The sequence below is a fragment of the Ischnura elegans genome, chromosome 8, assembly GCF_921293095.1.
Source record: "Ischnura elegans chromosome 8, ioIscEleg1.1, whole genome shotgun sequence".
Classification (NCBI taxonomy): domain Eukaryota; kingdom Metazoa; phylum Arthropoda; class Insecta; order Odonata; family Coenagrionidae; genus Ischnura; species Ischnura elegans.
Genome location: NC_060253.1, coordinates 57,276,211 through 57,298,084, shown reverse-complemented (window position 1 = coordinate 57,298,084; position 21,874 = coordinate 57,276,211). Strand labels below are relative to the sequence as shown.

At 39.2% G+C, this 21,874-nt stretch overlaps 1 protein-coding gene across 1 annotated transcript in view; it reads right to left on the bottom strand.

Annotated features, from left to right (window-relative positions):
• Positions 1-231: 231 nt before the first annotated feature.
• Positions 232-21,874, bottom strand: part of LOC124164520 — an 86,963-nt gene continuing 65,320 nt past the window's right edge. The window contains exons 6-13 of the mRNA XM_046541870.1: positions 21,370-21,561; positions 18,891-19,097; positions 15,245-15,436; positions 14,534-14,706; positions 11,715-12,026; positions 10,261-10,572; positions 6,612-8,538; positions 232-2,729 (exon numbers count right to left, since the gene is read on the bottom strand). Coding sequence (XP_046397826.1) covers positions 2,412-2,729; positions 6,612-8,538; positions 10,261-10,572; positions 11,715-12,026; positions 14,534-14,706; positions 15,245-15,436; positions 18,891-19,097; positions 21,370-21,561 — 3,633 coding nt within the window. The 3' untranslated portion in view covers positions 232-2,411. The remainder of the gene's footprint in view (positions 2,730-6,611; positions 8,539-10,260; positions 10,573-11,714; positions 12,027-14,533; positions 14,707-15,244; positions 15,437-18,890; positions 19,098-21,369; positions 21,562-21,874) is intronic.

Sequence of the window (21,874 nt, the reverse complement as noted above, 5' to 3'; positions counted from 1 at the left end):
CATTTCTCTCCGGGAGAGAAGGCCTCACACCCAAACTCTTCCCTGGGCCACAAGCAGTTTGTGGGCGGCTCTGCTTGGAATAGTAATCATGAAAAAAACTTCCCTCGATCGTAATCACATTTTACAAAAAAATAAACCTAGTGTACTATTAATGGATTGCAGAGTTTACTAGGTATCTAGGATTTTTTCCATGCACACATTGGACTTCTAGAATAATCAACCAAAATCATATATATATATATGACATATATTTTAGTTAGATTACAAAAATAATAAATAGCTACACAAATATACATTTTTAAATGGGTATTTTGGATCCCATTCTTCACTGAGTATACACATTTGCTGTCAAACTTGGTTCCTCTTGGCTTCTTCAACAAGGTACATTTTTAGTCAATGGGTGTAGGACATACGATGTGGCTGCTATCACATCCTCTCTATATAGCAGTCTCTATAATGTTTACCATGGCACACACAACACAACACTAGAAAGTGATCACTTTTCTCAACCACAACCTAAAACCTAACATGGCATACAAACAATGCAAACTGTACCTTTACAAATGGCTTGTGGATATAAATTTGTACAAAACAAAGCTAGACCATTACAGTCCATTGAAACACCACTGAAATAAAATATACAAGAAGTGCTATCCACAAGGATGAAAACTTTTTTGGGTTGTGAGTGAGGTGAAATTCAGAAGCACTATCAAAGGTGCCTCTCGATTAAATATTTACATTTGAATATTGGGTAATCATATCCGCCTGATATGATTGGTTCCATTTTTGTCGGTAATTAGGTTCATTGATGGCGAAGTATGTCATGGGGGTCTGGACCACATTTGGTTGAAACACAAGAAAAATGGACTAGTTATGTGACAATCAGCAATGAAATTCAGTTAACACTGCAAATTATTTTTGGTACTTTACCAGGCTTGAAAAATTAAATAGTATTCCCTACTCTGGCTCCCATTCTTTCATTCCAAAATATAAATCGCTCAAAGTAAATATTAGATTATGGGGTAAATATAATAACAAACATAACATTGCTGACAAAAATGAATTTCTTTCAAAGCCATATTGATGACAGTCAAGTAAGTATGTGAGAATCAAAGAAAATAAACTTATGGTAATTCACAACATTTACAATTTCAAACTTGAAATTCCAGTGGTTAGTTTGCAACAAACACCAAACCAAACTCTTCCCACATGTGCATTGTTACTGTCACCATAATCACTAAAATTGTGCCTATACTTTTCACACTTCTGAAGAAAACTTACTGCATATTATTTGATGAAATATGCCAAATAAAGGCACTTTTTCATATTTGGTAAAACCTGAGGATTCAAATCTTGTAAAGTAACAAATACATGTGTTTCCTGTCAACTTACAAAAATTATAGAAGCTTTTAAAGTCACAGCATGGAAGATCTTGAACAAACATTAGAGCTTTAAAAAGAGGCACTCAATTAGAGTCCAATTTTATAAATTAAGCACAGATATTGACTTCAACCAAAATTTCATGGCATTACCTTCCAGTTTAAATTAACATTCAAGCAAGACAAAATGTTTGATGGAGGCTATCTTTCTAAAACGGTTTGTCAGCAGTAAATCGAATAAGATGAATAATTCTATACCACAAGAGCCATTATTTGAATATTATAGGGAATTTAAATACATAAACAATGCATACAGTAGCACCGATGTCAGCAATTATTTTTTCTCCTTTCATATGCAAAGTTCCATTATCAAATACTATAAACATAATATTACATAAACAAAATATTATGACACCGTGTTTTCCAATATCAAATGCCGACACAACAATGTAAAGGTACCTGCCCATAGAACTACCTTCTTCAAATGTAATTTGTGGATATTTTACAGTTTAAGATTCTTCCTTAAGTTTCAAACAACTCCAAAGAAAACAACAAATCCTTTCATTTATATGCATCGCACCAAATTTCATTAATCTACAATTCATGTGTTTACTTAATCCAATGTGACGAGTTTGAAGATTAAATTTTCAGCTGGCTCATAAACGCCAAAAAGATAAAATTTTCAAATTGTCACACAACATTTCCTTACCCTCAGCAATCTCCTAATCTGGTTTCTCTATTGGAGAAAATTAGAAAAGACCTGGAAATAAATTCCCTTCACCAGACTGCACACAGTGCAATGGGCTAAAAACTAACATGTCCGTTATCAATCTTTTTTTCCGTCTCTTCTTTAAATAACATCCACAGGAATAAAAAGCATAGCAGCTGTACAACTACCTATTCCTCATGCCTTATGATTACTACCAGACACTAACTTCGACAACAATGAATCAATGTTTCACATATCTTCCTCGCAAAGGATCACGCCATTGTCACTGGAAAATATTCCTCACCTTTAAGGACAACCAGGATTCATAAAGCACTCTTTCCCTCGTGCTCATCCTCCTCACTGCCTTCCAAAGTAGCAGCACACCCTAATTCCTCCCCTTGCCTCCTCCGCCAACCATCTTCATCCTCCTCGCTTGAACTCCTCACCACAGACAACCCAGACAGCCCACTACTCCCACCTCCACCTTCTGCACCTCCCCTGTTACTATTATCCTCCTCCTCTTCCTCTTCTGAAAGGTCATACCATGGGCGATCGACCACCACTGCTGTGGAAACACCTTCCTCCTCATTTGCTGCTGTGGTAGAGGATGCTCCATCCAAATTTTCTTCTACAGCTCCAGTCTGTGGATTGCCAATTTTCCATCAAGAACAAACAGAAGATTTGAGGATGCTTTAAACACAGTAAAATAGCCAGGCAAAAAAAAACTCTTGAGGGGATAGAAACATTTTTCCCATCACCATCACCCCACTTCACAAGAAACCTGAAGAGGATACATCACTCCTGCTAATCTGGTCTAATTTCTTCGTAAAATACCGGTCTAATTTTCTGCTTTGTCGGCCTTTTAGGCGCTGGGGTAATGTACCACGTCAATTAACCTAACAGTTTACGGGTTCAAATCCTGCCTGGATGGATTTACCACAATCCAGGGCATGGATGTATGTGATTCGGAAACAAGTAAATTGTAAGATAGGGCTATCTAGTCTTAAATAGGGTGGTTTCCTATTATTTTTTTATTGCCTAAATCAAAAGATTATTACTTCAGGAGTACGTATTTAACCCTTTTAGATTTTTAAATGGTGATATCTATTTTTCACGATTTAAGGAAAAGTGAAAATTTTCAAGCGCCTGAAAACATGGCTAAATGTGAATGCTGGGAAAAGCCCGTGTGACGTCATTCTGGTTACCACTACCACTGTGTGAGGCCACCTTGGTGCGAGGCTATGAGCACCGCCACAATGCAGACTGCTAGCAGGTAGCGCTTGGCTTAAATAAGGATTATTAATACCCTAACAAACGAAGGAAACTTTCCGACCATAGGAATTTTAATAGGTGATTATGATTAGAGATGTTTCCCTGAGCTCTGTAACTCATCCATGCATTGGTAATCTCAGACAATGTAAAACTCCTATCTGCTCGTATAGAATCTAGGTCCCTGTGATGTCACGTGGAGTGGCATCACATGGGCGCCAATCTGGTCTTTTTCAAACGAGGTTAAAATTGACCATTAACATTCGTCTAAACTGGGATTTCTAAAACCAAATAATTTGTATGTTATGAATACACTAATGGTGGGTAACTAATCACAATTAATGCCTTTTGTTTCCTTTGATAAAGGAAACCTCCCTACTCACTGGCAATATAAAAACGACATTATTATTATACAATGACTTGTTTTAAACTTATTCTCTCATCAAGAAATTTTCAGGGCATATAAAATAGACCCATATTATTTTTGAGTATGTCTCGAATGTGAAAATTTATCTCAGTTTTTACCCTGAAGTAATATTAACTTACAATAAGATACAGGTATTTATTGAATATACCCTGAAAATTTCAGAAATGAAAGCTTAAGTTAAAACATGAAAACAAATGACTGGTCAAGCAGGAATGTTACATCCTTATGATATCATTAAAGGATATAATGTGATAAAAATATCTGTTTTGTAGTACATTGTATTGTGTGAATAACAAATTTTCATACGAATCTTAATGGTTTCTATTGCCTCAATCAAAAACCCATTTTAAATTTGGGGCACTCAAGATATTACTGCCCACACCACTGTTAAACAGAAGGTAGGGCTTAATAGATGAACCTTTTCTTTTATTAAATAGTCATTAACACAATTGTCATCAATTGATTTAGTCCACATACATAAGTTTCATTAATAAGTCACCATTCTAGCTTTCGCTAGTTATTTCTTATCACAGACTTCAGTCTTTGCTTCTCATGTAGGGCTTGTTTCATATGTATGGTTTGTGCAGAGGTTTTGATTTTGGATATTGAAATCAGTTCTAGTGAAGTCACAAGACTCACACGTTTTTGACATTAGATAGGTAGGAGACAATAGTTTCTTCTTCTTTAATTAGAAATTTTCCAAGAAATGTGTCTTAAAATGTTGTTCTTTCCCCCAAAACAGAGCAATTTTTGCTTTTACACGCTGGCCACTCTTCTAGAAAACCTGTTCAGTCAAGGAATTCCAATGCGTTGTCAAAGTAATGGAATGCCACAGGACAATCACAAAAAGTCTGGCAATATCAGCTTAGGCATACAAGTACAAATTACTTTTCATTCTAATATACATATATAGCTATCTATATCTTCAACAGATTTCAACATCCCAATCCTAGCCTGAATCAGATGGGCAAGCACAATATTCCAAGTGAGCTCCAGAAGAATTTAGGGATAGGTGATAGGAGAAGGTTTTACCGAGCTAGAATGCAGGATTTATGAGAAAGTGTCTTGGACCGAGGACATCATGACAAAGTTTTAATTCTGTCACCAAAAAACAAGAAAGCTGTAGTTCAAAATGTAGGTATGAAGAATTGAAGGGCATCAAGAGGAAGAAGACTGATTAAGTGCAAGACATTTCCGGTAAAGACATTAAGCTTCTAGGTGAGATACAGGAACAGAATGAAGGTTTGGATGCTGCAAATATTGAGCAGATAAGGGATGCTACGAACAGTATTAGAGGGAAGAATGTTAGATAAGCCAGGGAGGGGGAGAGAATACGATCTAAAGATAAAATGAAAGGGAGTAAGCTTTGTTGCAGATTGAAGGTGGAAGTCCTAAGTCAGGAGGTGAGCGGTGCAGCCCAGAATTTTGATCGGGGGGGAGCCAAAACAGGGGAAGAAAATTTTTGAAAAACAGGGTACTAGGTAGAGGGTTTCGAACTAATTTTAATACTTATCATAATCGAAAAAACTTCATTTGTTAAAGAAATATTTTGTAAATCCACAAATTTTCAATACATATTTTGTTTTCTTTTACCCTCCAGCAGGCGCGGACACTAGCGGGCATGCGTGGCACTCAGTGCAACACTTGGTTTTCCGCTGATATTAATAAGAAAAACTCGAATTAAGAAGCGTACATTCATGACCTTGTTAGAGTAATTGGTGCGTTTGGTTCACTGACCAACTACTATTAATAACGTGAGGCCGAAGCGGCACAATGCTGCACTTTGTGCCACAGCGCGCCTGCTGGAGGGTTTATGAAAGAAAATAATTGTTTCTATATTTCGGGAGGGTCAGGACCCCCTGGACCCCTCCTGCTACACCACCGGGAAAGGAGGATGGGATTTGGGTGTCGGGAAGTTGGAATATCGCAGATTGGGGGAGAAAGGGTTGTTATTTATGGTCTCAGGAGAGGAAGAGGGGAGAAAGATTCCAAGGAACATTGCTTTTAAGAAGACATTCACAATATTTTTCTCACTCAAAATAATTGCCGAAACTCCCTATTCTTCCTTCAATTAATTTCTTGGTCATAAAATTTACAGGCATAAAAACATTAGTGAATCAAATTTTCAGTCGGTGACTTCCACCCCTGAACTACTCTCACTCTCCTAAGCAGTACGAAACAGCAGGAGCTCCCCAGCACAGTAGCAGAGAGTGGGGGAAAGAGAGAGAGGTTTATACAATGCATAATTGCAACAATTAGGAAGAGGCTGCTGAAACTTTTGCGGTCCATATGTTGTCAATTAATAAAAATTTTGGGTTGACCCCCATCTTGTGTTTTAAAAGTCAATGTTTCTTCCCCTCTCATTTATACACAGCAGAAACACTGATGAAAAGACATAAGTCTTAAAGTAATTTAAATACCCTATTGATCCATCTCATGTTTTACTGGTCTTATCCATCTTCTGTATAACTGTAGCACTGATGACAATATGGAGACGAGTAAAGAACTTAGCAGGCATTTGAATCTTAAAAAAATGCCCCCGGCAGAGGGGAAGAAACATTTAAACCGCAAGATGTGGTTAACCAAAAACATTTTATTAATTGACAATTAGAAAGACATTTCAAAGGAAGGTCTCCTACCATAACAAGGACTGTTGCCAAAATTCCCAAAATCCTGCCTTGATAGACCACATCCTTTCCACTCTCAATTTCACAGATTAGGTATTTAATACATACAAGTGCCCCAACAGATGCATACACACACACAAGGTAAAAAACATCTAGAGTTAATAATTAAAGAGTAGATAAAAAATAGATGACCTACGTACCATCTGTTTGTCCTCCACATCAACTTTGGCCGGTTGGACTTGCAGTGATACCTCTGGTGGTCTGATATCAACGGGATCACAATTCAAAACTGAGGTCCTTTTCGCTGCCTTGGGAGCCACTTCTATATTTGCAGCTGACTCTTCCAAGTGTTCGACACGTGCGCTTCGCTCCGAGAGGATGGGGGACAAGTGAGCGGGGTCACTTGGAGTGGTGCACGGAGGGTTTGGTAAGGGGGCCGGAGAGTGGGGAGGGCGGGGAGGCGGAGGGGTGTGGGGCAGAGTCATTTCCTCCATGCCACCCTTCTGCCTTTGCTGCTGCTGGACCCGAGTCCTGCCTATGTACGCCTCGAGGGCCTTCTCTGGATGCGCCAGGAAAGGCTCAGCAGCCAACGAACCAATCCGCCTACCCATGCACTTGAGGTGGTAGGTGGCAAGCGTTCTGTGATGATGACTGCTCGTGTGGTGTATCTTATCCTCGAGTGCAACAACGGCACCACTGCCACCTATCAAAGCTGCTTCCCTCGCCCCCACCGCACGCGTTGCGGCCGAGTAATAGCAGGAGGATGACGAGGAAGGCAAGGAGGCCGAGGATGATGGCCGTGGGGGCACAACCATCATTATTCCAGAGTCCTCCGATGCAGCCACACTAGCCAACTCGGCACGCACTTGACTGGTTCGATGGCCACCAGTGCTGCTGCCTGGACTCCCATGCCGATCGCAAATAGGACTCACAGGGGGGGCAGTGAGCACTGTCTGTGAGGGATGGGATTGCGTGCCAGCATTGCTTTCTTGTCCCCCAGACAACACCACAGATTCCACTGGTGGTTCTGGGCACTCAACACTGGGGCAGCTGGTCATGCCAAGCCTTGGTGATTCCTGACAGGTGGGGGGAGGTGAGTCGATACTCCCATTGGTAATACGGGGACTGAGGTACGTCTCTTTGAAGTCTTCGGGGGATATCTCCTGCGACCGCTTTCCACCACTACCTGATGATGGGGTTGAGGTGAGAGATTGTGATGGTTGCGATGGACCCACCGGTGATGCAGTCTTTTTCCTCTTTGTTGAGGGCCACCTTGCCTTCGCTGACAGTTTCTGAAGGAAATTGCGTTTTTTCAACCCAGATGCATGCGGAACTGGAAGTAAACCCATTGAAATTGTCCCAATGCCTGACCCACCAGATACCCCAGTCTCACCACATGATTCTGAGCCAATATCCTGCACGTCGCACACCATGGATAGGGCCATGTCATCCCCGGCAACCCTGTTGGTGGTGCCCGCGAGGAGGTCCGGACGGGAGTTGGCTGACAGTGATGATGATGATGCAGACGAATGGGATGCTGTTGATGTACGGCCCTCTGCAGCATTGCCTCCCGTGCCAGGAGTACTGGGCGTGCTCCCGTGCTTGGATCTTCCTGTTGCAGTCACTGCTCCACCTCCAACCACAACGGGTGAATTACCGTCCTTTCCTCCTCTTGCAGCAGAGGCTGGGATGGGTTCTTGCTGAGCACCAGTTCCCCTTGCTATTGAATGACTGTCGCCACCACCAAGTAGATCTTCAACAGACACACTGAGTCCCCTCCCTCTCTCTTCTTCCCCAACACCTTCCTCCATGGGGACCCCACGGTTTATTGTGGTCTCAGAAACACTCCTGTGCAAAACTACTTCCCACGGCACAGTAGGTGATGCCTGAGACTTTTGGGATCCCCTCCCCATTAATTTCCCACGGCGACCCCTTCGCCGACCACTGGGTGCAGCAACGGCAGGACTATTGACTTGTGACTTGGACTGTGAAACCTGATGATGTTTTGCACTGCTGCTCACTTCCTCCTCATGGGGTTCAATGACCTCCAAGACTGAAGCATTCCCACTCTCAGAAGTCAAAGAAAGGCCATGTAATCTCTGACGTAGCTCAGCTTCTTGGACAGTACTAAAGGTGAAACATGATATATTAAAATCACCATACACTAAAATGATAGTTAGGCACCAACCCAATAAATTCAATGAAAAAGTTATGATAAGAAGTTTTTTCAAAGATAAAAAAACTTATAATGATTGTAAACTTTGCTATACAGTAGACTCTCGTTATTACGAAGTTCACGGGACTGAAAAACCGGAGGTTCGTAATAACTAAGTTCGTATGAACGTTTCTTACAGGAATCATTGAAAAAAAAAAGATATTGTCAAAATTTCTTGCATCTTCAATCTCCTGCATTTATATTCTTTAGAGACAAGTGCATGATATATGCGATTAAATTATGCATAAGTCCTCGATATACGAAGAAAGTGCGTTCCGAGACCTTGCTCGTTAGTTGATAAACCTATACAAGACATCGAGGAGAGTGGTTATCCAGCATCACTGCATCACAATCTTGCATTAACTCACGATTGTGACGAACTGATCTAGCTTGCAACGTAGCCAAATATAAAATCGCTGTCCACGGGAAGAAGGAATGGACGAAACGCTGAACAGTTCCTGAATTCACACTGGATTAAATGATAATTTGTTCAGATTATGCCAAAAGTGCGAGTTCCTCTACACCACGTCGTGTCGCATCGGCAAACTCCAAAGGCGCCAAATTTGAAATATCGGGCACACTTGAATTTTTTGAATGTTCACGTCTCTAAAAGTTCGAAAAATCCAATGTGCGTAAGAAGAGGACTAACTGTATGTCCAATGAACGAGAGTCAATGAGTGGGTCACCACAATTCCACAGGAATGAGGCTTATTATATGCTGTTGAGTGCATGTTGAAGTATCTCCTACTAAAGAAAGAACCAAAATTGACGCTCTCAGACACAGTACAAGGAGAGAACTTAAACTTCGATCAATGATGATAACGTAGCAAAGTGTATATCCACCTAAATGCCGTTGCTTTTTCGCGGAACTTCGTCATGAAGTTCATTTTGTAACCACCGGGACCGGGACTGAGGTTCGTAATTTCGTAATAACGAAAATTTTGTGATAACGTTTCTTTTACTATAGATTAGAACCAACTAATTGCTTTGTAATAATGAGAACTTCGTATCAACTTTGTTTGTATTAACGAGAGACTACTGTAAAATGTTAGATCAATTTATAGTTTTAAATTTTTGATCAATAGCAATATATGTCCCCATCTCCATTCTTGAAAGCCTGAATTTCACTTTTTCAGATTCTTATTAGAATGGCATATAGGGCAGGGGTGGGTAAAGGTCATTGTTTTGGGGGAGCATTTCATTACTTTCCCCCATGTTGTGGTATGCAATACGTTTCAACAATAATGCGTATGAGCTCTGGTACCCGTAGTCAAGCGGCTTTTAGATATTTATCAATTACTTTTCAACACCCTTCGTTACGACGGATAAATAAAAATTTTGTAGATAACCTTCATTAAAATCTTTGCAGAAATTACAGGGGTGGGGAGGATTGGCCCCCTACCATTAATCTGCCACTGATACAGAGAAGATAGCAAATGATTAAAAAAAATTGAGCTTATGTTATAAAATAGGATTAAATAATTGCAGACCGAAAGTATTTACCTTAACAATTCACCATGATGCTTCAAAAATAAAGAGTCAAATACTGAATCAGCACAAGATAATCATACTCAAGAAGCAACGTTAATGTTATGGTACTGGCACTGCAGAGAGATGATTATCAAGAACATTACCCTGCACCATCTCCAATGCCCAGCAACAAGCCGAAGTCACACGACTTCCTTCTTGTCTCTTCCCTCTCTTCAATCTCACTATACACAGCATCAAGGGACAGGGCCATCAATTTCCTCTCCTCCTCATCCCCACCCTCAGCAGAGCAAGATGAGCTTGGGGACGTAGCCCTTGAAGATGGCCTCGATGAAGACGATGATGATGACGATGAGGCAGATGAACATGACGCAGACGATGTAGAAGATGACAGCTCACCAACACCTTCCACCCTCACCACTTCCCCTGCATCCGACTCCGCCTTGGCCAGTGCACATCTATTAAGTCAAGAGTGACCATGAGAGAAAGAGCATGTGACCTTTATTTAGTTCATGGCAATGGATTGAAAAAGGATCAATTAAAACAAAGTAATGTCTAACAAGAATATTTGAGCTTTCACACGATGCTGATTTCCATTGTATGTGATACAAATCACAGAAAATAACTGATTTTGAGATTTTTAAGGTAATTTGAAAAGTCTCATTGGATAACAAAGATATCAAGACAAATGACAAGAAAAAATACATGAGATTATGTACAGTAGGGTGCTATTATTTAACATTCCATTATCTGCCCTTCAGTTTTTCAGTTTGTAAGTCCCCAATAATTTGCTTACTCACTTCCCTTCCTATCCCTTCCTTCAACTACCATGTCTGTTCTATCTCGCACACAGCAGCTGAATTCAAGCCTCTCTTATGGCTACATTTTCCTTGTGAGAAAGATTTTATGGCATTTTTCTCACACAAAAAGTTATTCTGCAGTATGGAATCAAATTATGCACATGATAACAGTCACTGAGGATACAAATGAAGATATAAGGAGCCTCAAAAGTTACATCTACAGAATGTATCTTTAAGGCAATGAGACATGGATGTTAGTGACAGCAAAGAAGTCAATAGAGGAAACATTTGAAATGCTGAGCTATTGAAGAAATTTGAAGATCAAATGGATTGACAAGGATGAGTGACTAACTCAAACAAGTTCTAAATACTGCTTAATCCCTCATTAATAGCACAGTAAGGCATCAATTGTATCAATCCCGAACTAAAGTTGCTGAACTAAAACCACACAATGATAGTCATACAACACAAAGTTTTTAAGAACCGTTCTTAATAATTTTCTTAGTTTATTTACATAAATTTTTTATCTATACATTCTCTTTTGTGCAAATTCCACTAGAAAACTAGTAGTTATGAAGAGATAAAGGACAGGAGAGGACGTTGAAAATTATTTAAACATATCCTTCTAATTTTCAGTGAATGTTTTTCTCAATTATTAGCCACTGTGACCAAAATAGTATCATCTAAACAACTTACAGCTTTTGACTTTGCCACCTCTTAAATTTAACTACTAATGTTTAAGGTTAAGCATATAATCAACATAAAATAAAAAATGGAGGAATGCCTAAAAAGGTACACACGTGAGTAGATGAAGTGCCTCCTTTTCATAATTTGCTTGGCTTGGTGATGTATTAGCAGCACTGGTATTCTGCGTTGTTACTGATGAATTTCGGCCTCTTCCATTCGCCTCCTTGCGCCACCACTGTTCTGCCAGTAGAAGACGGTGCTCCATATCAGCAAGACTACCAGAGAAGTGTGCCTTGTGTAGCCGTGTTATAAGGAGGTGCTCTGATGCACCACTACCACTTCCCCTGCCACTAACAGCTTCCCCAAATTCTCGACACATTTCATCTCGTTCCTTTGCAAGTCTTTTTCCCACCATCAGCACTTCCCTGAGAAGTAAAATAAAGAAGTGTCATTTTCAATCACTGAAAAATTAGAAACTTATCAATAAGTATACTGGGAATATCTGAGATATCTCACTGGGCATTATGAAGAATATTCAATGAAAAAAAAAACAAAAAATTAGGTCTTTTACTCATTGGGTAGTTCAGTAAGTTTTTATAAAATGAATTAACCTTCCAGATGCGTAGCAATACTGCATGTTTTGAACTCTGTGCAGGAAAATCTACCTAGGAAGCCAAATCCCTTTTTCTGCTGAAATGGACAGAACAGGCAACACACCCTTTTAACACATTATATGCGGGCCCAATTTTCACGAACGTCGTCAGACTCGGCCGATAAAATAAGAAAGAAAAGTAGAGAGTGGTTTTTGTGCCATAGCTTCCGTCCAAATACTGCTATTTACAAACAGCGCACACGAGTCGAAAGGGGGAAGCTTGCTGAAGGCCACGCACATGATCGAAAGACTCGAAAGTGGATATTAGTCACGTGCGGAGGCGGAGAAAGGTCCGACCGGCAGAGCACGCCAATTGACATGCTCCATATCTCGGCTTGGACGGGACCACGTCAATTGACGTGCTCCGCACTGAATGTGTTAATCGCCTTCGAGCCATTTTCCTGAGAGTCTTCAGGGAGAACCCCACCCACATAGGGTCAGATTAGTGGAGCATGGCATATTTTGGTGAAATTGTTTCATCAACCAAAATCCACGAAACAAATATTATATGGAATTGGTCCATAATTGTTGGTTTATTTTGATACTAAATGCCAGGGAAATCGGTTGATATTGACCCAGATTGGTTAAAACTCTTCTTTGCCTCTGCCTCTCTCATCCAGTCACCGTAGTGCATAGAAGGACAAGTGGAATGATGATCCAGGACAGCCTCGAGAGGTTACATACTCTCCCAAGGGCCAAGTCTGTAAGCCTTCGCTTTTCACCCGCACACCTTGGGAGGGGAAGGACATCGAAAGAAAAGGCTCTTGATGAGAGCCCGACGACACCTCCAGGGAAAGGATAGGGAATCCCAACACCGTCATTAGGGCCACTACTAGCAAAACCATAATTTACTGTTTCCACAGAAAGGAAAGATTTTCCTATGAGGAAGAGAAACCCTATGATTTTCCGTAGATTGCATAAAAGGACAGTCAAGGACCTCAAGGGAATGAAACGCGACTGCAAACAAGTAAGGGAGGGCCTTTTTTGGGGAAGAAAGGAGGGTTGCCAACTGTCCCATTCATGAAGGAAAGTTTGGACCATAAAGATAAATAGGGCCCAGGAGAGCAGGCAAGAAGATATATTAGAATGAAGGTTTCCACGGAGATGGTTAGATCGCTGATGGTTTGTTCTCAGGTTTTCTTCCACCTCAGTCGGCTAGTGGACAACAGTTTTGCTGGCTATCCCTCCAGCATCTTCAGGTCGAAGGAGTCGGCATGTGGTTTCTGCCTCTGTTATATATTGTGGGCTGGTAGGGTGAAGCTCTCTGGTAGGCTGTCTCTTGGATAAGTCTTTCCCAGGTGCTGCGAAGAAGATATCCGTCCTCTCTGTTTAAATTCAACAGTGTTTTCTGAATTTCTATAGCTTTCCTGATTTGTTGAGTATCTGCACTCCTTTATTATAAGTTTCGTCTCCTCAAATTTAATGTTGTCGCTGGGTCCTAACCACATGTGTTGGGCAATTGCTGTTTGGTTTCCGCCTCACTTATGTATCACGGGCTGGCTGGGGGCTGCTTTCCACCATCGCCAAACACGCGTGCTGACTCACAAAAATTACCAATGTATCTTTTTACTCCACGTTTGAAAACTCCACGAAAACTCTTCCCTCCCAAAGTTAGGAGATAATTATCTAATGATGGCAAAATAAAATAACTGCACTATCACTCATTATAAAATCTTGAGGGAATTTGCAATGGGAAAACTGCATTTTTAACCAAATATTTTGCTTCAAAATTTTGATTGGATCGGTTGTCCTGTGCTCTCACATTAGAAGTAATTAATCTCTACTGCATTTACAAAAACTAGCAAAAATAATAAAATTGTGAATTTAATCTTAGCTTACATTATTAGTCACTAGAAGAAATTGTCAGTGACATTGGGTAGTATATTCATGTCATAGTTTGATCACAGACCATTTGCCTCGTCGTCAGCATGAAGTCCACCGTCTACTGGAAAAAGCCTAAAAATTCCATTTTTTTACAATGGTGAACTTGCCAAGGAGACTAGCGAAAATTAAACACCATTAAGTACTCGAAGACAACTGGAACACACCCCTTGCACCACAACTAAAATTTTTCAAATTTTAATGGCATTGATAAAAAAAACTGCATACTTTCATCGCCTTCACTAGGACACTAAAACTTTGTGATGTATTTACAATAATCATGAAAAATTGCGAGTATGTATCTCAATATGGAAAAATTCCACTCCATCATGCTTGCATCTTGGTATTTTATTTACACACATAGGTTAACTATACTATCAAAACATGGTTTTTACTCACCTGAAGTGACCCCTGAGTTCTTGGTTCTGCTTTTGTGCATCTGCAAGAGCTTCTGTGGCCGATGCTAGCTGAGATGCCAAATTAAGAGCAGCTTCCCAAAGCGACAACCATGATGACAGGGCAGTATGGCCTCGAGACAGAGCACATCCACTAGCTTTTCGACCTAGCTCACTCTAAATAAGAAGAACACCATTAATATTTTACTATTAGTTACCTATACCACACAAAACACTAATTATATGTTTAGCTTTTTTACCTCATCTAAACCAAATTTGTTTAACTTGCTACCAATCATTCAAGAAACAAATCATTAAAAAGTTGGAAAAAACGACCCAATTGTATATATACTTCAATTACCTCTTACAAATACTAACGCAGTATTACCTTTCATAGGTCATGATGCAGCTGAGGAATTGTCTTGGTTCTATTGTACTTTAATACTTTATCAGACCTTAGTTTGTTAAATATAATCAAAATATGGCCAAGATCATGTTATTTTCTAAAAATTCCACGAAAAAAATTATTTCTCACAACCCACTTAACTATGGCTAAATAAGTACATACTGGTTTTATGTTGTAAAGGAAAAAAAATAACCACATCTAATCAAGACCATTATGGATTAAAGGGAAATAGATTTTTGCATATATGAATGTTAAATAAGCAGAACTAAAGGCTGAAATGAGTCTCAAAGCCAGTTTAGATGAATATACCTTGAGTGAGATATCAGCTCCATGCGATAAAAGAATCCTGCAGGTAGTTGTATTACCAGCTTTGGCAGCAAGGTGAAGAGGTGTTCGACCTCTGTGATCACGTTGATTAATTCCTGGGACATACTTCTCAGATGTTGCCTCTGTTTCTTGAACACCTGGTCCATGCACTTGACTGAATTTCAAATCTATATCCTGCAAGAAATGCATTTTGTTTAGAACTAAATCACTGATGAACAATTAATTGATGAGCAAATCATTGTAACTTCCCTCCCTCCACTACTTATCTCATTGCCCTGGGTACCATTCTCAGGAATCACTAATATCAACTGATACTTCATTTGAATCGGAGACAGAGGGAATATTCTAGAATTATCATGAAAAAGATGAAGCAGGTAAAACAATAATTGAATGGAGGGTAGTGGGTTCTCTCACCCCTAGAAATTCATCATGCCAGAAGGGTATATTGCTATAATTTATGAAACTAAAAAAAATCAAATATAAGCTGCTCAACTGGAGCATTCAATGAAAAAAAAATAGGAATGCAAAAATAATGCAGTCTACATGCTCAACCTGCATTGAAAATGACATCTCAGGCATTACGGGTGAAGGAAACTATTAAAAAATAAATAATTGACCAATGTTAAAATCAATCATTACACTAACTAATGTCTTCGTCAAGTTGGTAAATATCATGCAGGGAAATGCTAATAAGATAAAAAATAACATAAATATTCCACACAAGAGGTACATAATTGAAATATCAACTGCAGTCAAAGTAACCGCACAAGCATCATAATGCTAGGAATCATTTGAACAGACATACATGGGTCGAAAGGTAGTGTCTCACATGAGCAATTTTTTAAATTGATTGAGGTAATGGTGCGGTTGAAACACACCAGCACCTTTTGCAATGATTGAGACATCACCTGTCAAATAATCAGGCCAGTGGCACAGCGAGGGGGGGGTTTGGGGGATAACCCCCCCCCCAGAACTGAGAGAAATTTTAAAATTTAATCCATTTTACTGAATTGGATAAATATTACTCATAGAATAGTGCAAGGATTAATAAAATAACCCTCAGAAAGCCGTAAAACTTAATAATTTTGAAGCATTTATCTTAAAAAATTTCTGAGAGAGTGCACCCTCACCTCCTGCATTCCCCCCCCAGTATTAGTTGTTCCCAAAAGCCCTCCTGCCTTAATTCCTAGCTGCGCTCCTGTACCAGGCTGCCTACATTGTAGTGCCAGATTGGATACACATACCGTATATCTCCGAATATAGTCCCCCTCTGAATATAGTCCCCCCCCCCAATTTTGAGACCTCAGTTTTGGGAAAAATTTTAAAATGCAAAGGAAGGCAATTTTTCTGTGGTTAGTAAGTTAAGATTCTAGATTCGATAAAAACTATTATTTTCTGTGAAGATTAAGAACAAATCTGTTCACATATTTTCCATCACAACAAATTAACTATACCTAAAACATGTTGTGATCCATTGCATGTATCAGTAATTTATAGTTCCTTAACCAGATGTAATGAAGAAATGAGAAAATTTTTTAAGTATCCAAGGCTATTGTATTTTTTAAACATTCACAAATTATTAATATTTTTGATTTCCAAATGACTACAAACAATGTCAATATATAAGCTTTAACTTAAATCCCATAAACAGTGTTGCGTTTGGCCCTGAAACTTCCATAGATCCAGTGTAACACACCCATCAAGTCATCACAAATCCACGTGACCTGAAGAATTTAGGAAATCTAAATAAAATTGTGTTAAATAAATTATAAACATTATGAAAATATTGCCATCAAATGCCTGCTAAGCAAAATAATTAAACTACAGGACTTACAAATATCAAAGTAATAAAATTAAGAAATAAACTTTTTCCAACAAACATTAAAACTAAAAAAATATTATATCAATTTTCAATGCCTCGTCGCGAATCATTGCATAAGTTACACAAAGAGCTTTTGCTCTGCATTTGCGCACAAATTCGACGATATTTTCCTCTAATTCTTAGAATCTGCCGCATCGAGACCCCCGAAATGACTTCGCGATGTTCTAGCGCTTTGCAAGCGCTGTGAATACTATGATTTACGGCGTATTCTGCAACGGCTATTTTTAAATTGGCATCGAAACTCCGTCTTTGATGACCTCTAATCTGCCGCAGGATTGATCCTCATCTTTCTACTTGATTCATCACCTCACTGTTGAACGTAAAATTATTTTTAATGAAGAAAATATCGCTGAAATAATTGCGAAACGTTATGTGACGTAATTTATCGATCCTACTTACCCTGGCGAATTGAATATATTCCTCAATAAATTGATCACACTTTCGATGCTGAGTCGCTGGATTCCGATCAAATGAAATAATGCCGGCGCTTCTGGTTTAAAGTCGTCGATTATTGCGCCTTTTCAGAAACAAATGCATCACCTATTGCGCATTCTTGTTCTGTGAAGGCGGTAAAGGCAGTGGTTGTAAACACGAACCGCACGGACGTATAGCAGCTACGGATGCAATGAAATGCTAAATTGTCACGAAAGGATCACTTTATCTGTTTATTTTTCGCAATTATTTAAATCGTGTAACTATTAAATGAGCGACGGGTACATATACTATTGATTCAATTCAAGTGTTCGATTGATGTAATGATAGTGTGTGTTTAGTTTTCATTTTAATTATTTACTGTTTTGCGTCATTAAGTGATCATTGTCGATTGAATTATTCTAACAATACTTTTCCAAGAAAAATTAACGGCTACCCGATGGATTCCGTGAAAACGCATATTCGATATGCTATTTGAATCGGAAGAATCGTATCTTTACAACATTTGTGGTAAAAATTGTCTAAATTTCCGGTAAAATGTGGCAGTATTTACTATAATATCTCCGATTATAATCCTCATAAATATACTCAAATAGAAAGACTACGAGAACATTAGCCATTATGCCGTTATTTATAATTTTATGGTCACCTTTAGTATGCTAAACTGGATTACACTCGATTATAGTCCCCCCCCCCTTACTTTTCCGCGGCCATTTTTGGAAAAAAAGGGGGGACTATATTCGGAGATATACGGTATCTTATGAATATAGCTCTTGAAGGAAAGATAACAATGCTGCCAAGAAACTGCAAAGAGTGTATTGTTACCCAAGTACCAGCACTTCCACAAATTCACCAAATAAGTTTTCGTGACAGTGCCAAAGGGAAAGAGATGAATGACATGGTTGACAAAAATGTTTTTGCTGTTGGTAAGGATAGTAGAATGCACAGAGTTTCTGATGCTAAGTGCACAATAGAGGGGGGTTAAACAGTTCACTTTGAATTAGCCAAAAACCCAAAAAATCACTTAAGAACAGAAATTATGTTAATACTGCAAAGATCAAAGAGCCCTATTTATATAAATGAATGACAAAATAATGAGCCATGAAACTTAGGCATAAGGATAATGATACTATTTTAATATTAATTAATTTAATATATTAATAGAAAATAATGATAAAATTAAAATTCCGACTTGTTGAATATCTGTCCTCCATTCATGCTTTTCAAGACATCAAATGCCAAAAATGCTAGGCTGGACTGGAATGTGCATAAATCAGCAAAAGTAAAATAAAGCAAGATCAATCAACTTCTCACCCTATGCAGAGGCGAATGAAGCAGCAGTTCCCGCCATATGGCATTGTCTTCATCTCTATCTTCCCAGTCTGTGCCACCATGGTTCAAACCTGAGTCCAGACTTCGGTTCAATGTCCGATTCATTTGTGTAGGATTCACCACAGACACTTGAGATGGCTTCCTCCGCTGAAAACCAGATCTCCTCAATAACCAACGCAAAAGACGGTCCTAAGGAGAAGATTACATAAATGATGTAAGTGCTGTAAAGAACCTTATTTTAATACTTTCAATAATATAGTTTCATATACATATATGAATAGATTTGTTAAAATAGAAATGAGTTGATTCAATAAGTATACGTAACACTTTAATGTCAAAACATCACTCCGTAAATTTCTTTCTTACTTCCATTAACTTTCAATGAATCAAAACCAAGTATTCTCCACAGAATTCTCAAGTACCCTCCATTGGGCTTCCGAAAACTCACAACACAACGCCTTAATTAGGTGAAACTCAATAATGCAATACACTTGCTGCAGGATACTTGAACTACGCTTCACTTCAACTTCACTGATCAAGAGCTGGATTGGAACTGGCGGAAAAGATGGCCAATAACAGCTACCATGTATTGCCGTATGAATAGAATAACCCTTCCCAGCACTGAAAAAAGGCTCAAAACGGAATTTTTCGACTTCAACATTCCTTTATTCATATTACCATTTGCCCCGGGTTTTCCCTCCATTACATTTTCTCCACTGCCCACCCATTGTCTTCTAAACGAATCTTATCGCCCCTAACTACAGAATGTCCATCCATCTACCCTGTCTCCTTTATGACATGCCTTCTTGCGCCCTTCAAAGAGTTCCGCCCCAACAACCCCCCCTCCGCAGCTGACCCTTGCTAATCCATCAATGAGGTATCAGGGGCCCAACTGTGTGAAGAAGTGTGCAAATGATAGACAAAGAAGACTTCTGGAACGGCTTGAGCAGGCAGTTGGGAAGCAGGGTCATTGCACACGACAGGCGATACGGGGTACCTGGCTAGGGTTGGTAACTGAATATGCGGATACATGGTTGTGTCTATTTGGTGAGAAGAATAAGTTGAGATTATAAATATATGAAGAGGCTGAGGGAACAATGTCTTGGGCGAGGATGAGCACATTACCTGGAAATTCTCGCGTAGTTATATACGTCCTCAAGTTCGCGTGGTAATTTATTTATTTATTTAATCCAGCCCAAAAACAGCACGAGGTCAATTACAGAGGACTACAATAACAGGAGAAACAATTTAATAATAATAAGCAATGTAACCAATGATGGACAAAAAATATTCAACAGTATTTACAAATAAATAACAAAGAATAGTAAATTTCATCGGGTGGTGTGAGGAATATGGGGAGAATTACGATAGTGATGGTGCAAGATAGATGAGGGATGAAAAAAGTATCAAAATTTGGAACACATTCCGCATAGGAATTAATGGAAGAAGGAAGTCTGAATAGAAAAGAACGTTTGGAGACAGAAAGGCGGTGGGTGAAACAATGAAATATGCCACTCGACCTTGTCGTGTGCGAAGGAACATGAAGCGGAAAAAAAGAAAGAAGGTCAGATGATCTCTATTTGCCATTGATGATATTTAAGAAGAGTCTCCGGTCATTGAGGATACGGCGATCAGCTAAAGTAGCAATGCCAAGAGAGGATCTAATCTTATTGAGGGAGAAGTTACGAAAAGGCAAGTTGCGGTAGCAGACTTTGACTCCACTGGGGCTCGAACTCCGGACGCATACAGCAGAAGTCTCGACTGCATGCCTTAACCCACTAGGCTATGCCGCTTACTGTCTGGGGGGAGAGTAATCGAAGGAAGTCATTGAGCGCGGAATCTTTACATGCGAATATCTCTCGAACCCAGGTCTATGTGGAAGAAAGCCGTGACACTTTTTTTTCTACTTTACCTATACTGTTTCAGAAAATAACATCGGCATTCAGATCCCGAACATCACTATGGCGATGTCTCCTTGTTATTGATGCAAAATTTTTCATAAAAAGTTTATAGACATGGAAGACATTCGTCATAATTTAAATAGTCATGTACATAAATATATGTTTTTATAAAGTGCAATTTAAAATGTTAATCAAAACATTGCAAAGCATACATTAACATAAAATTGGCCAAAAATGGGTGTGGAACACACAAACTTTTTTGTGAAATGAATTTGAAATAAAATATTTTGAAATTTCAGGTTGGAGCAAAAATTCATGAATAATTCATGCGTAATTCCAGGGACTAAATATTCACATATAAAATTCCCAATTATCCAGCTCACTGGATGCCTAGTATATTTAATTCAGGTGAACTTTGACTTGGTTGGGCACATGAGCCAACCACATGGAATAAGTGAAAATAGATTCCATATATTGCTGATGAAAAAGGTTATAAGTTAACATGAAAACTTTGGGATGTGCAAACGGGAGGATTAAAAAGACAACATTTGAGTACAAACCTGTCCATATTTTGCAGCTAAATGCAAAGGAGAAGGTTCACCCACTCCTGGACCCTCACTGACGGGCATCCCTGGCCAAAGTCTTCTGCTGATAGTGCTAGCAGATCCACTGACATTGCCCATGCCAGCATTTGGCATTAATCTTGCCTCTCCTTGCCTCAACAGCCATTCAACAACTCCAACCCGTCCATTCTGAGAGAAAAAATATTGAGTATAAATGAGACAGGTAAATAAAAATGATTAAAATGTTCCCTGCCACACATTATTGGACGAATTCACCCATTGTGCCAAAGTATCATTCTTTTTCCTTTCGCTTTAATAATTGGAACGTTTTCATTTGAGTTTTCATGAGCATTCAGCAACGTGTGCCATGTCGGTCACCTCATATACGCCACACCAATGCAGCAGCTGTAACCAACAGCATACTACGAGATGTCAGAAAAGTGACTAATTCTTCGGTTATTATGACTAAAGCTGCAGTGAACATGTTAATTATCCCCACATC